The 14,920-nt window shown below is 29.2% G+C and overlaps 1 protein-coding gene across 6 annotated transcripts in view; it reads right to left on the bottom strand.

The window, feature by feature from the left end:
• The window catches only part of LOC107456112 (YLP motif-containing protein 1), a 132,705-nt gene that overhangs the window by 63,240 nt on the left and 54,545 nt on the right, over window positions 1-14,920 (bottom strand). For all 6 annotated transcript variants that reach the window (XR_011637579.1, XR_011637578.1, XM_071184666.1 and 3 more), the window contains 3 exons: window positions 12,956-13,140; window positions 10,799-11,638; window positions 2,311-2,546 (listed from right to left, as the gene is read on the bottom strand). Coding sequence is in view for 4 of the 6 variants with exons in the window: in XM_071184666.1 (XP_071040767.1) it covers window positions 2,311-2,546; window positions 10,799-11,638; window positions 12,956-13,140 (1,261 nt within the window). In the remaining 2 variants the exon portion in view is untranslated. The remainder of the gene's footprint in view (window positions 1-2,310; window positions 2,547-10,798; window positions 11,639-12,955; window positions 13,141-14,920) is intronic.

The raw sequence follows: 14,920 nt of genomic DNA on the forward strand, positions 1-14,920 counted from the left end.
TAGAAATCATTTAGAAAAGGAAATAAACTTTTACAATTGGAATCACTATGTTCATAATATAATCTTATCTAGTTAGAGCTGTGTGAAACATATCAAAAACTGTGAAGTAGAAATATATCGCAACTCCTTACCATACAAAAATTGCTATTTTAATTTGAAAAATTACATGATAATCAGCAATTGTTTAGATCATTATTTTTCATTTGATAAGAATTTTGCATTTTATAGCATAAATAATTGCAACATTATTTTTTAAAATTTAGATTTTGCTTGTTCCAAAAAAAAAAAAAAAAAAAAAAAATGGATCACTTTTTAAGTGATTGTTCTTGTTTGCTATATCTTTTTTTTTTTTTCTTTCTTTTTGCTTAATTACAGATTGCTGCAAATGCTTTATGTTTCACAAAACAAAAACAAAAAATTGCTTGTAACGCAGCTTCTGAATCAGCGGTGCTCCAGTTGGGGAAAGGTTTTATATAGTCTTGTAGTAATAGCAAAACTGACACAAACAGATAGCTGATTAATTTAGTCGTTAGCCCATCTTCAAACATCTTTTGAGAAATCCTATTTTTTATTCTTTCCAGCACAGAATGCAAATTTTGAATATATTCTCTTCCAGTTTCGCTGTGTTTTAATGCCTATATGTACTAATAATCGTCAATAGAAAAGCAGCCACCTTTGTAGCAACTAATTAAAGAAGAAGTCGATTTTAAAATCTATCTGAATACAAATTGCGATCTTGGATTTTAAAATCGCGTGAATATGAATCACAATAATGGATTTTGAAATCACTTGAATATGAAACTCAATATTCGATTTTGAAAATGAGAAAATACAAACTGCGATATAGAATTTTTAAATCGTGTCAATACAAATCATGATTCATAATTTTTAGATTGCGTAAATATGATTCGTGATGCGTAATCTTTAGATTGCGTAAACATGAATCACGATGCATAATTTTTAGATAGCATGAATGGAAATCCCAATGCCTTATTTTTAAATCACGTATAAATACGAAAATCAATATTATAACCGCATGAACAAATCACTACATTGGACTTTAAACACGTGTGAATACGAATCACTACATAGATATTCAAAAACGCGTGAATACGAATCTCGATGTTGGATTTTTAAAACTCATAAATAATAATCGCAATGTAGGACATTCAAATCGCAACTTTCAAATCACATAAATATGAAAAGCAATGTTCGATATTAAAATCAGGTGAATAGGAATTGAGATATAAACAGATTCCGGGCTTGAGACTTCCAAAAGGCTTGTTTGAAGCAGTGTCATTTGAATTACGAAAATACGAGCTATCTGGTGAGTGGGTAAAAATGCGGAAAATCTTATCCTCTGCGAATAAAAGCTGAAAAAATAGCTAAAAATGCAGAAGGGTTGGTAGCTATGTAGTTAGAATTTTCTGTTTTGAAAATCTGAAATAAATATAATTATTTAATTTCAACAGCTGAATTCTCTGAAAAAGCTGAATATTTATTTTTAAAAAAAGTTAAACTGTAAGAGAATCGGAGCTTTTGATAAAAAGGCTGCAATTCGAGAGATGAAAGTGAAAAAAGTGGAAAAATCTCATCCCTGGTGCGCAGATACTTTGATTTTATCTTACTATGATGTATATTATAGCTTGTTTTGAAAGTTGAATTTCTCTTTTTAATTGAAATTAATTGTTTTGTTGTCTATGTTTTGAAACCTAGGCAAAAAGATTGATGAGATGAAGAGTGTCACCCGAAAAAATATCTCAATTCCTTGGTGCAAATTCATGTGGACAGCAGTTCATATAATTAAACAACTGTTAATGAAAGTCTCACTTTTAATCAAGTTCAAAGGACAGACAGTCAATCAAAGTTTATCAAAGACAGTCATCACTTTTTGAGTGTTTAAACTTTTAACTAAAAACTAGAAAGTTTTGCTTGAATCTTAACTACTAAATAGAAATAAAAAAAAATCTATCATGTAGGCAAAAGAGTGACAACTTAGTGGTTAAATTAACTATCATTAAAGGTTGAAAATCAGTCTAAAAATAAATTTTAAAAGTCAGTACATTCGGTAAGGAAACACTAGAAGATCAATTTTTCACTTCAGTTTGGATAATTATAATTAGTAAATAAATCAGTTAAAGTCTGTATGAGTTTACCATATTGGTTATACTAAAAACTTTGAATTGCATTATAGAAATATATGCAAGCTAAGTTTTTTGATTCATTCTTCTACGCCTATACGCAAAGCAGAAGTAAAAGAAATCTTTCCTAAAAATAAAATAAAAATAATAAGTTGTTTTAATGGCCTACCTCGAAACTGTGCAACATCATCTTGAAATTCTGACTCATATTCATAATGATGATTAAAACCTTCGCCAACTGAGGCTGCTGATCTGTGAGTGTAATCAACAGTTTTAAAGCGCATAGGTGGTCCTGAAGGGCCATCACCTAAAAAAGGATCGTCAGAGAAACGTGGGCCACGTGGTCTGAAATTAGGTTCAAAGGGTGGACGAGGACCTCGCCCAGGTGGGATTCGGGCAGGAAACCTGAAATTACAAAAAATTCTCAAATTATATGCACACACATTTTAAATTGATACTTAATTGTTACATAAAAATAAATTAAACAAATAAGTAATTTGAGCTTTGCAATTGGTGATAAGTGATATGAGCTTTTTTTTCAATTGTATAAAAAAAACATCAAGATTTTTTATTTTTATTTATTTATTTTAAAGGGGAATATTCCTTGCAATAACGGTCTAATGAACAACTGAAACACACACAGATTAAGGAGATAACTTTTAACGTGCCGTAATAATATTAATATTAAATAATAATCATTTTTAAAAAAATCATGAATATTACTTAAAAAAATTCATTAGAATAAAAAAAAAGTAACAATTCGTAGAAATTATTGCCGAAAAAATTATCGAAATACCTCATATATTTACGATGGAATATGCACATGTATTAACTATTTTGCAACAAATCTGAAATTGCAATAAGAACCCCACTCACAGTCAATTTTATTTAAATGTACAATATGCAGGGATGAGATTAGCTAAAAGGCAAAAAAGCTGAATTTCCACGATAGTAAATTTTACGCAAGCGCAACCCTTTAATAATAATTCCAGACAGTTTAAGGTAATAAATAATATGTTGACATACAATTGTGTACTAATCTATTATTATATAAATGATTACATTGATACTTAACATTTAGTGAAAATAAAAATTACCAATTGAAAAAATAAAGCTGGAAATTATATTTTTCCTCAGTTCACATAAGAGACAATTATTACTTGAAAAACTACCTGGTTTAGCAAATTAAAACTACTGAGAATATACATTAATATTTCATTTCTTTTAATAAATACTGTTATGTGATTTATAGCAAATATATCAGTAATATTACTTTTTAAATTATATTGGAAAAAAAAACTTTAACAATGGACCGAATCATTATGTTCATATTATAGTCTAATCTAACTAGAGCCCTCTGAAACATATCAATAACAGTGAAGTAGAAATATATAGTAACTCCTTAACATACAAAAATTGCTATTTTAGTTTGAAAAATTACATGACAATCAGCAACTGTTTAGATAATTGTTTTTTATTTGATAAGAATTTTGCATTTTATAGCATAAATAACAGCAATTATAAATAAAATTTTGATGATGAGTTAATTAACTCTTTTTCCCCCAAAATTTTTTTTTAATTAAATCCCTTTTTAAGTGATTGCTTTTGTTTGCTATATCTTTTATGTTTGCTATATTTAGTCGTTAGTCCATCTTCAAACATCTTGTGACAAATCCTATTTTTTCTTCTTTGCAAGCACAGAATGTAAGTTTTGAATATATTCCCTTCCAGTTTCTCTGATGTTGTAACACTTACATATACTAATAATCGTCGTTAGAAAAACAGTCACCTTTATAGTAACTAATTTAAAAAAAAATTTACTTCTTACAAGAATCGCGATAGTTGATCTTAAAATTGCGTGAATATGAATAACAATTATGAATTTTGAAATCACATGAATATAAAACTAGATATACGATTTTGAAAATGAAAAAATACAAACTGGGATATAGAATTTTTAAAACGCGTAAATACAAATCACGATTCATAATTTTTAGATCGCGTAAATATAAATCACGATTCATAATTTTTAGATCGCGTAAATACGAATCATGATGCATAATTTTTAGATTGCATAAATAAGAATTATGAATTTTTAGAATGCTTGAATGCTAATCCCAATGCCTTATTTTAAAATCACGTATAAATATGAAAATCAATGTTTGATATTATAAACCGCATGAGCAAATCAAGACATTGAATTTTAAACTTGCGTCAATAAGAATAGCTACATAGGTTTTTAAAAAGGCGTAGATACAAATCACAATATAGGATTTTTAAATCTCGTAAATAAGAATCGTAACGTACAATATTCAATTCCCGTGAATAAGAATTGAAACACGCAAATATGAAAAGCTATGTTTGATATTAAAATCGTGTGAATAAAATCGAGATACTAGCAGATTCCAGACTTGGGACCTCTAAAAGACTTGTCAGAAGCAGCGTCGTTTGAACTACAAAAATTGGACCTATCTGGAGGGTGGGTAAAAAATTCGGAAAATCTTATCTGCTGCGAGTAAAAGGGGAGAAAATAGCTAAAATAAGTAAAAATGAGAAAGGATTGGTAGCTATGTAGTTAGAATTTTCTGTTTTTTTTTTTTAAAATCGGTGAATTTTCTGAAAAAGCGGAATACTTATTAAAGAAGTTAAATTTTTAGAAAAATCTGAATTTTTGATAAAAAAAAGCTGAAATTGAAGAGATAAAAGTGAAAAAAGCAGAAAAATCTCATCCCTGAATATGGAGTTCTTTATAAAATAAAAATATGAAAGAAAGAACATGATTTCTAGAGCAAACTATCTTTTAAATTTATTGAAATTTTAGCCAAGGATGAGACTGACCAAAAGGAAAAGAAGCTGAATTTCCACAAGAGAAAATTTTACATGTGTTGTGTGTAATAGTTTAATAATAAATTCCAGACCATTTAAGATAATAAATAAATATGTGTTGACATAAAATTTTGTAATAATTCTTTAATATATGACTAATTACATCGATATTTAACATTTAGTAAAAAGTAAAATAACCAATTGAAAAAATAAACAAGAATATTTTTCTTCAGTTCACATAAAGAAGACAATTATTACTTGAGAATCTGCCTAGTTTAGGAAATTAAAAGTACTGAGAACATACATTAACATTCCATTTCTTTTAATAAATACTGTCACATGATTTATAGTAAAAATATCAGCAACATATTTTAAACTATTTTGAAAAGAAATGAAACTTTTAGAATTGGAATCACAGTGTTCATATTATAATCTAATCTACCATCTGAAACTTATCAATAATTGTGAAGTTGAAACATATAGTAACTACGTAACATACAAAAATTGCTGTTTTAGTTTGAAAAATTACATGATAATTAGCAACTGTTTAGATATTTATTTTTCATTTTATAAGAATTTTGTATTTTATAGTATAAATAACAGCAACATTATTTTTGAAGTTTTGAATTCTGGTGCTGAGTTAATAACTCTTTTTCCAAAAAAAAAAATTAAATCACTTTTAAAGTGATTACTTTTGTTTGCTATATCTACAATAATTATTATTATTATTTTTGGAATTTCCGATTGCTGCAAATGCTTCATTTTTTACAAAACAAGCAACAAAAAAAACTTTAACAAGGTCAAATTGCTTGTAATGCACTTGTGACTGAGAGGTGTTTCAGTTCGGAAAGGTTTTATATATTCTTGTAGTAATAGCAAAACTGACACAAACAGATTGGTGATTAATTTAGTCGTTAGCCCATCTTCAAACATCTTTTGACAAATACTATTTTTTTTCTTACATGCCTGTGTCACATTCCTCTTTGCAAGTACAGAGCGCAAGTTTTGAATATATCCTCTTCCAGTTTCACTGATGTTGTAATAATGCCTTTATATACTAATTATCGTTAATAGAAAAACAGTTACCTCTATACTAACTAATCTCGGATTTTAAAATTCTTGAATATGAATTATGATAATGAATTTTGAAATTACATGAATATGAAACTCTATATTCGATTTTAAAAATGCAAACTGCGATTTATGCTCATAAATATGAATCACGATATAAATCGCATAAATATGAATCACGATATAAATCGCGTTGCCAGAAATCATCTCCAGAAGTTACTCAACTCCGTTGATCAAAAACCTGCAAAACAGACCCATTTACTAAGTAAGATACTTATTTGCAAAAAAAGTGTTTAAATGCCAGATTACTTTATTCTGAACAAAATTAAAAAAACTATTGCTCTATGACGAATATAAAGTGAGTTACAATCATTAATAGCCTTTGATGTATGAATCAAAATGGCGGCAAATGTGCCATTTTGGCAAAAATATGAAGTCTTATGACTTTTAAACCCCTAACTTATTTAAATATAATTAATATTTTTGAAAACAGCACAAAAAATTCAATAAGTGTACTAATTTTCATCAAAATCTGAGATGGTGGGTGCCATTTTTGTAAAATCCTGTATGATTTGACGTGGAATGGCCCAAGAACGAATCACAAGATTGGATTTTAAACTCACTTGAATAAGAATCCCTATGTAGGATTTTAAAAACGCGTAAATACAGGGATGAGAGTAGTCAGAGAGTAAAAAAGAGGAAATCCAAGAATATATATAGATATATATATATAAATATCGCACTTTTTTTGTCAAATTTTTGTTTAAACTTGTAATGCATGTGATTATAAATCCCGAATGAGGCTTTTAAATCACGTGAATATGAAACTCTACATCGAACTTAAAAAATGCGAAAATACAAATCATGATGCGTAATTTTTAGATCAAGATGCATAATTTTAAAATCGCGCGATATTACAACCGCAAAAACGAATCACGACATTGGATTTTAAGCTCGCGTAGCTACATAGGGTTTTAAAAGCTCGTAAATACAAATCGCGATATTGGTTTTTTAAATCTCGTAAATAAGAATCGCAATGTACAATATTTAAATGGCCTGAATAAGAATCGCAACGTTCAACTTTTAAATCAGGTAAATACGAAAATCGATGTTTGATAATAAAATCGCGATTTTAAAAATGCAAAAATACAAAACATGATATTAGATTCTTAAATCTCGTAAATACGAGTCATAATGTGCGATATTTAAAAAGCGTAAATAAGAATTGCAATGCACAACTTTTAAATCAGGTAAATACGAAAATCGATGATTGATATTAAAATTGCGTGTATAAAAATCGAGATATTTGCAGAGTCTGGACTTGGGATTTCTAAAAGGCTTGTTTGAATTGTTTTTTGTTTACACAATAAATAAAAATTTACAAGATTAATTGAATTAGCAAATAAATATTTTCACCCCAAATCCACCTCTATTTTTTTTTTCGCTTTTTTTGTTTGCTTTCTCTCCAGAATACAAGAAGCAGCGACGTCTAAATTACGAAAATACGAGCAATCCCGCCGACGGATAAAAAATACGGAAAATCTTATTTTCTGTGCGTGAAATCGGAGAAAATAGTCATAATTTTTCTGCTCTCATCTNAATTCGAGAGACAAAAGCGAAAAAAATCTCATCCCTGTATAAAGATCAACCAGTTTTATCCCAAGGAAATGATTTTTAGAGAAACTTCAGAGGGAGGAATGAGGACTTCAATAATTTCGCTCCGCGGAAAATTTAATTCCTCATAAAATATTTTAACTTGAGCAAAAAAAAAAAATTTCAGCGGAAATTAGCGGGAAAAATCTGAGAAAAAGCGGAAATCCGCGAATCCACGGAAGAATCTCATCCCTGTAAATAAAAAACGCATTATTGGATTTTTAAATCTCGTAAATTAAAATTGTAATGTACGATATTTAAGTCGCTTAAATCAAAATCTCAACACGCAACTTTTATAACAGGTAAATATGAAAATCTATGTTTGATATTAATATCGCGTGAATAAGAATAAAGATTTTAGCAGATTCCAGGCTTTGGACTTCTAAAAGTCTAGTTTGAAGCAGCAACTTCTAATTTTAATCTTCTGAGCGTAAAAGCAGAGAAAATGGGTAAAATAAGTAAAAATTCGGAAGGGTTGCAACTATTTGAATTTTCTATTTATCTTTGAAAATCGGAAATAAATATAATTATTTTATTTCAATTTTCATAAAAAGCGGAGTATTTATATTAAAAAAAGTTAAACTTTTAGAAAAAGGGAGTTTTCAATAAAATGGCTGAAATTTGAGAGATAAAAGAGAAAAAAGCAGAGAAATCTCATCCCTGATTTTAGCTGAAGCAAGTCATTATCGAATCCCCCCCTCCCTCTAATAAGAATAGAATAAGAATCAGGAGCATTTCTTTCCCCTTTGATGGGCGAGAAAAGCATCTTTTGAAACTAGTTCAACAGAGTAAAAAACATCATTCAAAAATTTCTGCAAAAAAAGAACTAAAATTTTTTACTTCATCATTTTTCATCATGAAGAAATAAAAATGGAAAAATCGCGATCATTTCTTTTCCCTTCTATGCGCGAGAAAGACATTGTTTGAATATAATTCTGGATGGAAAAAAAAAATTTCCAAAATTTCTGGAGAAAAGAAAAACAAATATTTACTTCATTATTCTCAAATGAGTAGAGAAAAATCATGAGCATTTTTTTCTCATTACGAATAAGGCATGAACATAATGCTGAGGAGAAAAAATCTTTTGAAAATTTCTGCAGAAAAGAAATTTACAATTTTTTACTTCCCGAAGAAAAATCTTTCTGCAAAAACTATCTAACGTTCTGCAACAATATTGCCGTAATTCTGGCACAGGATTATTAATACTATCTAGAGTTTAACTTGGGTTTCAACATTTCTGTAAAACATTAATCGAAATCAGAAGGGAAAACATGTGTATCTCAATCTTATCTTTAAGCGATTTTATTTCTCCGCCACTCTAGCTAAAAATGAATTGGCAAGCAGACACAGAACCTGACATAATAAAAAGTCAACCCTTCCTCACACCCCATTCAAAACGAATGAATTGAAAAACATTTGCATCTGAAATACTTCATCTTTAGTCATTAATCTGTTTACTTGGCTGTCACTATGTTCAAAGGGGGCAGATGATTTTTAAAAATATTAGAAAAAGTAGGAAATAATAGATGGAAAAATAGGAGGTCTGCAGTCTGTGTACAGTTCTATCATTTTAAGTACGACTCTAATTTAAAAAGGATCACAATAAAAAAATAAGAAAAAATTTTTCTTTCATAGAAAGATGAAATTTAAACTTAGGGTGACCCGGGTTAATTTACGATCACTCTGTTTCTGTGGTGAATAATGATCACTTAAGTTTTATTTAAAAAAAATTATTATTTTTTAAATTTTAAACATGGACAAGAATGCTTGTACATTTTACTAAATTATAACTACATTTACTTAATAATAGTTTTTTGTTTAATCTAACAAAATAAGTATTTTTTAAACAGCTTTCTGTATTTTCCATTTCAAAGATGGGTTTCAAAATGTGCTCATTTCTGCAAAGATCCCCCTCCTTCTCTTATATCTAAAATATAAATATTTTGAGTTACTTTTTTTCCCCTTTGATATAAAAATAGTGTAAGCTTTTGTTAAATTGTTTCACATCTACTGTAAATATTATAATTAATTATAGGAAACTATATCAAATGTTGCCCCCTACACATAGGGTAATTATTGATCATTGTAATTTTTTCTTATAAATAGTATAAAAAATAGCTAATAAATAGCTAATTGTCTTTTCTTAATTAACAGTTCATATTTATTAAGTGGAACAACTATAAAATATATTTTAACTGTAATCACAAAATTTGTTTTTAACTGTATACAAGACAAATGTGTTCTGATTTGCACCATTTCTGATTTGTCTTATCTTGCTTCTATCCTAATTTTATGTGTGTGCATTGTTAGAATAATTTTTAAGTTTATAAACTAGCCAAATATAAATATGGTGAGAAATTATAAGCCTAAAAATGATACTAAGTTTCAAGAAAGCTAAATTAGTGAATTTCTTTTAATGATTGAAAATGAAAATTTCAGTGTGAGAGCCGCTGTCAGAGCTGTTGACATACCTTACTTAATTCACACTCTCACTTAATGAAGTTAAAAAAATCCAGCAAAAGTAAGGAACTCTTTCTTATATTCCAGCAGAACATGAGAATGAGTTGGTTGCTTGCCTAAAATGTATGGCATGATGCAAAAATTTTTGGAAAATTTAAAGTGTTAATCTTTATTCTTGCTTTTAAATAAATCATTTTATTAGCTGCTTAAACATATCTCTTTGGTTTATTTGTTTGATCTTGATGTCTTATTTGTTAATTACCATCATATAACTATTTTTAAACAGCCCCTTTACAATAAAAACTGGTGATCAGTAATTATCCCAGAAGTGATAAAGAATTACCCCAGAAATGATCAAGAGAAGGGGTAATTCCTGATCATTAAAAATTTAAAATCTTTTAAATTCTAATTAGATTTTCAAACAAAAGAAGGTAGCATAGGACTCATCTCATATAGCCTCAAACTTCCAGTAAATATTAAAATTCTATCTTGAAATTTTTTTCACAAAATAGATGTTTGCATTTCTTGATCAGGAATTAACCCAGGTCACCCTAATAATAATTATTAATTAAGAATTTAATCAAATAACTCTGTAAGCAGTATAGAGATCTCTCTTTAAAAATAAATAGATGAAGAATGGAACTTACCTATCTTCAGGAGGTGGAAAATCTGGACCAAATGAGTCATCATCTCTTCCAGGGAAGAGGTGATCATTAAACCTATCAAATTCACCACGAGGAAATCTTCTACCTCTGGGTGGGAAACGACCACGGCCAGGTGGAAAACGATCTTCAAATGGACGGTCATCATAGGGTCTAAAAGAATCATCTTCATTAGGAGGAAAGCATTCTCTCATAAATCTTTCTTCTTTTATATCCCTTTGTGAAGGATATCGCTCATTTTCAGGTGGAAATTGATCGTCAAATGGAGGTCCAGGAGGGAATCCTTCATCAAAATCATCTGGAGGATAACGATGCAAAGGTGGCTCATCAGAAACATCTGGTGGGCCGTCAAGACTAGCATTTGGAGGAGCATCATGTAACAAAGGTTTATCTCGTGATGGTGGACCATCTCTTAATTTGAGAGGAGGGCCATCCCGTAAAGCTGGGGGACCGTCGGGCAGTAATGGTCCGTCACGAATTAATGGACCATCTCGAAACGGTGGTCCGTCCCGGAAAGGAGGTCCATCCCGGAAGGGTGGTCCGTCCCGGAAAGGTGGTCCGTCACGAAAACGAGGTCCATCACGAAATGGTGGCCTTTGCCCGCCACGGAATTGACTTTCATGGAATGGAGGTTCAGATTCATCACCATAAGGTGGTTCTTCAGGATACATGGGTCTCCGACCACCTCGAAACATTGCACCTTGGTCATTACACATTTGAAATCTTTCTGGAGGAAAATTTCGTCTCGAGCCATCTTCAGGAAAATCATCAGGAGGATAATTCCCTTGTCCATCATCGGGGAAATTGTACCCTTCCAAGTTTTGTCTAACAACAAAAAAAAAAATTTTTTTTAAAAATATTTTGAGAACAACAGCTTAAAACAAAATATACAAATTCAAAATTCTTATAAGAAAGTTAATCTTGGCTCAATAAAAAGAGAACATTTTCTTAAAACAGTTAAGATAATTAGTTTAGTTTATATTAACTTAATAAAAAAAAAATTTTTTTTTAGTTATTAGTTTTGTAAAGATATTTTCTTTCCAAAAAAAAAAAAAAACCCCAATCCTTATTGGCACTTTTTAAATCACTACTAACACACTTGCATCACTACTAACACACTTGCTTGTTACATTTAAGACTAGGGGGTCCAACATATTTTGCGACCATGTGGAATATTGCATAAATAACAATTCTCTGCATTTATCTAATTAAAATTTTTTATGGGTCTTTATGCAACTTCATATTCTTTATCAATTCTAAGAATACTTTTTGTCATTTATTATTTTAATACCCTAGGTAACTAAAAAATATCATGGTAACACGGTAGAGACCACTGCTAATGCATAAAAATAATGTTTTGTTAATAAATAAATATAATAATATAATTGTTAATAAATATAATTGTTAATAAATAAAAATAATGTTTTGTTAATAAATAAAAATAATGTCAAGTCCAAAAAGGCAGCTGCAGTATGTTTAGTGGGCAGGTGATTGTGGGCGTCCCGTATTCGCTGTCCAAAGAATAGTACTTGATCATTTACAGTGTTATTTACACAAATTGAACACATCAAAAAGTTATTACTCTAATGTGCATTCAAATTTTGCATGTCATAATAATAACTAATTTTTAAAAACTATAAGGAAATATATTGCCTCACCTACAATTGAAAAAAAAAAAAACTGAAAGATATATTTACGATGATATTAAGAGTATTGAAAAGATTACTGGAAATGCATAACTCAAAATTTCCATCTTGTGAAGTCACAATAAAAGTTAATTTAATCTAATTGTAGCCAAATGAAAGTGAGGCCAAGAATACTACATTGATTAAATAAATTTTCTGTTACAAATCAAAATTTGAAAGGAAATTGTTATTCATTAAAATAAGTTTTAAAAAAAAGTGGAACATCAAGAATAAAGCATTCAAAACGGTAAGATTTAACACAATGCTTTATAAGGAGAGTTAATTCAATAATTATTTTTGCTACATTAACTTTTAAGTAAGCTGTATCAACATTTTATCAAACAAGTTTAAATTTTTAATTAGAACTCTACGAATCTAATGAAAGCAAATTTATTATTTCTTTAAAAATGAATAAAAATTACTCTATTCAAATTTATTATATCGAAATGAAACCTACCCATCAGGACTATCGTGAAATTCTCTTGGACCACCTCTCATACCCCTGGGGCCATCATGAAAGTTACCTGGAGGCCCATTAAAATCTCCATGCATTCCTCTTAGGTAGCCTCCTTTAGGAAGATCTGGAGTTTCAAGAAGACCAGGAGGACCTCTCATTCCTCCTTCCATTTCAACTCCATCAGACTAAAAATATTATTTAAAAAGATTAGAGAAATAATAATTAAGAACAAATGCAAAGATTTACTGAAACTAAATTAGAAATGAACAGCAGATTAACCATTTTGGCACAGCAAATATTGTGGAACAATAAAAATTTTTTGCATAAGTTTATAAAAAATTTTTATGTTTGTAGCAGTATGTGAAAATACATTCGAGGATATAAAATTTAAAAGATGGGAAAAATGCATTGTTAAATATAAAGGATGTAACTGAAGCAAAACAAAGAATTATCTAAATAAATATGTAGCTGAAAAAATTTACTTAACGGATTTTTTGAAGAAAAAAAATCAGAAAAAGTCCTAAATGATATTTAAATTCACCTTTTAAATAATTAGACAAAAGAAATATGCCAATAATGTTTTTTTTTTTTTTTTAAAAAAAAAGAATTAAATATAAACCCAAATTTGAATATAACTTCATTTAAACATAACATTCAAACATAGCAGAAAAGCAAATTTTTATATCTTGAAACATTACTTTCAATGCAAACACTTATTACTAGAGCTTATTTAAAAGACAAGATTCATTATTTGAAAATGCCTTTCCTTACTTCAAATGTTTCTTTTTCTTCTATTAAAATGCACAAAAATTGCTTTAAAGTGTGCATTCCTTAACAGTCAAAATCAAAATACTGAAAGTTGGCTACACTGAAATTTGCTTCACTTTTCTCAACAGAAAATAAATCTTGGCCAATTATGATTAGAGAAATATTTATTTAGAAAACTTATTTAGAATGCTTATAATATTTTTATTTGAAAACTATATAAAAATAATAGGAATTGAAGAATTTGGAGAAATAAAAAAAATTCTCCAGTTAAATGTTTTTAAAATAAAAAATATAAAAAAGTGCCCCCCCCCAAAAAAAAACAAAGACCAATAATAATGAAATAAGCCGATCAGTGGCCGAGTGGTTGGCGCGTCTGACTGCAGAGCTGTTGGTTGCAAGTTCGAATCCCGCTCAGAGCATGGATGTCTCTTTCTCTGTGTTCTATGTCCTTTCTCCTTTGTGTGTGAATGTGACCCGCCCTATAAATGGGTTTGTGGTTGTGTGACGTGGGCGACGATGCAACACCACTGTGGCTTCGCCACAGATGCCCACTGGGTAACGAGAAGAGAGTAAGCAGTTCTGGCACTTTCTGAGGCAAATGGACAATAGTTCCAAGTACCCGCCATTAAAAAATAATGAAATAAAGGAAAAAAAGGCCTTTATCAACATCCTAGTCATGACCGTCACTAACATAAATAATGATCAATAAGATATTACAGCATCAATGCTGTGATCGTTCAGAATAGAAGGTCCGGTTTGCGGGATGTGTAGCCCCATTAGCTCTTTGGATAGAAAACATCCACTCAACAACAGTGATGAGATTAGCCAAAAGACAAAAAAGCTGAATTTCCACGATAGTAAATTTTACGCAAGCGTAACCCTTTAATAATAAATTCCAGACAGTTTAAGGTAATAAATAATGTGTTGACATACAATTGTGCACTAATCTATTATTATATGAATGATTACATTGCTACTTAACATTTAGTGAAAATAAAAATTACCAATTGAAAAAATAAAGCTGGAAATTATATTTTTTCTCAGTTCACATAAGAGACAATTATTACTAGAAAAACTACCTGGTTTAGCAAATTAAAACTACTGAGAATATACATTAATATTTCAATTCTTTTAATAAATACTGTTATGTAATTTATAGCAAATATATCAGTAATATTACTTTTTAAATTATATTGG

The sequence above is a fragment of the Parasteatoda tepidariorum genome, chromosome 8 (assembly GCF_043381705.1).
Source record: "Parasteatoda tepidariorum isolate YZ-2023 chromosome 8, CAS_Ptep_4.0, whole genome shotgun sequence".
NCBI classification, from domain to species: domain Eukaryota; kingdom Metazoa; phylum Arthropoda; class Arachnida; order Araneae; family Theridiidae; genus Parasteatoda; species Parasteatoda tepidariorum.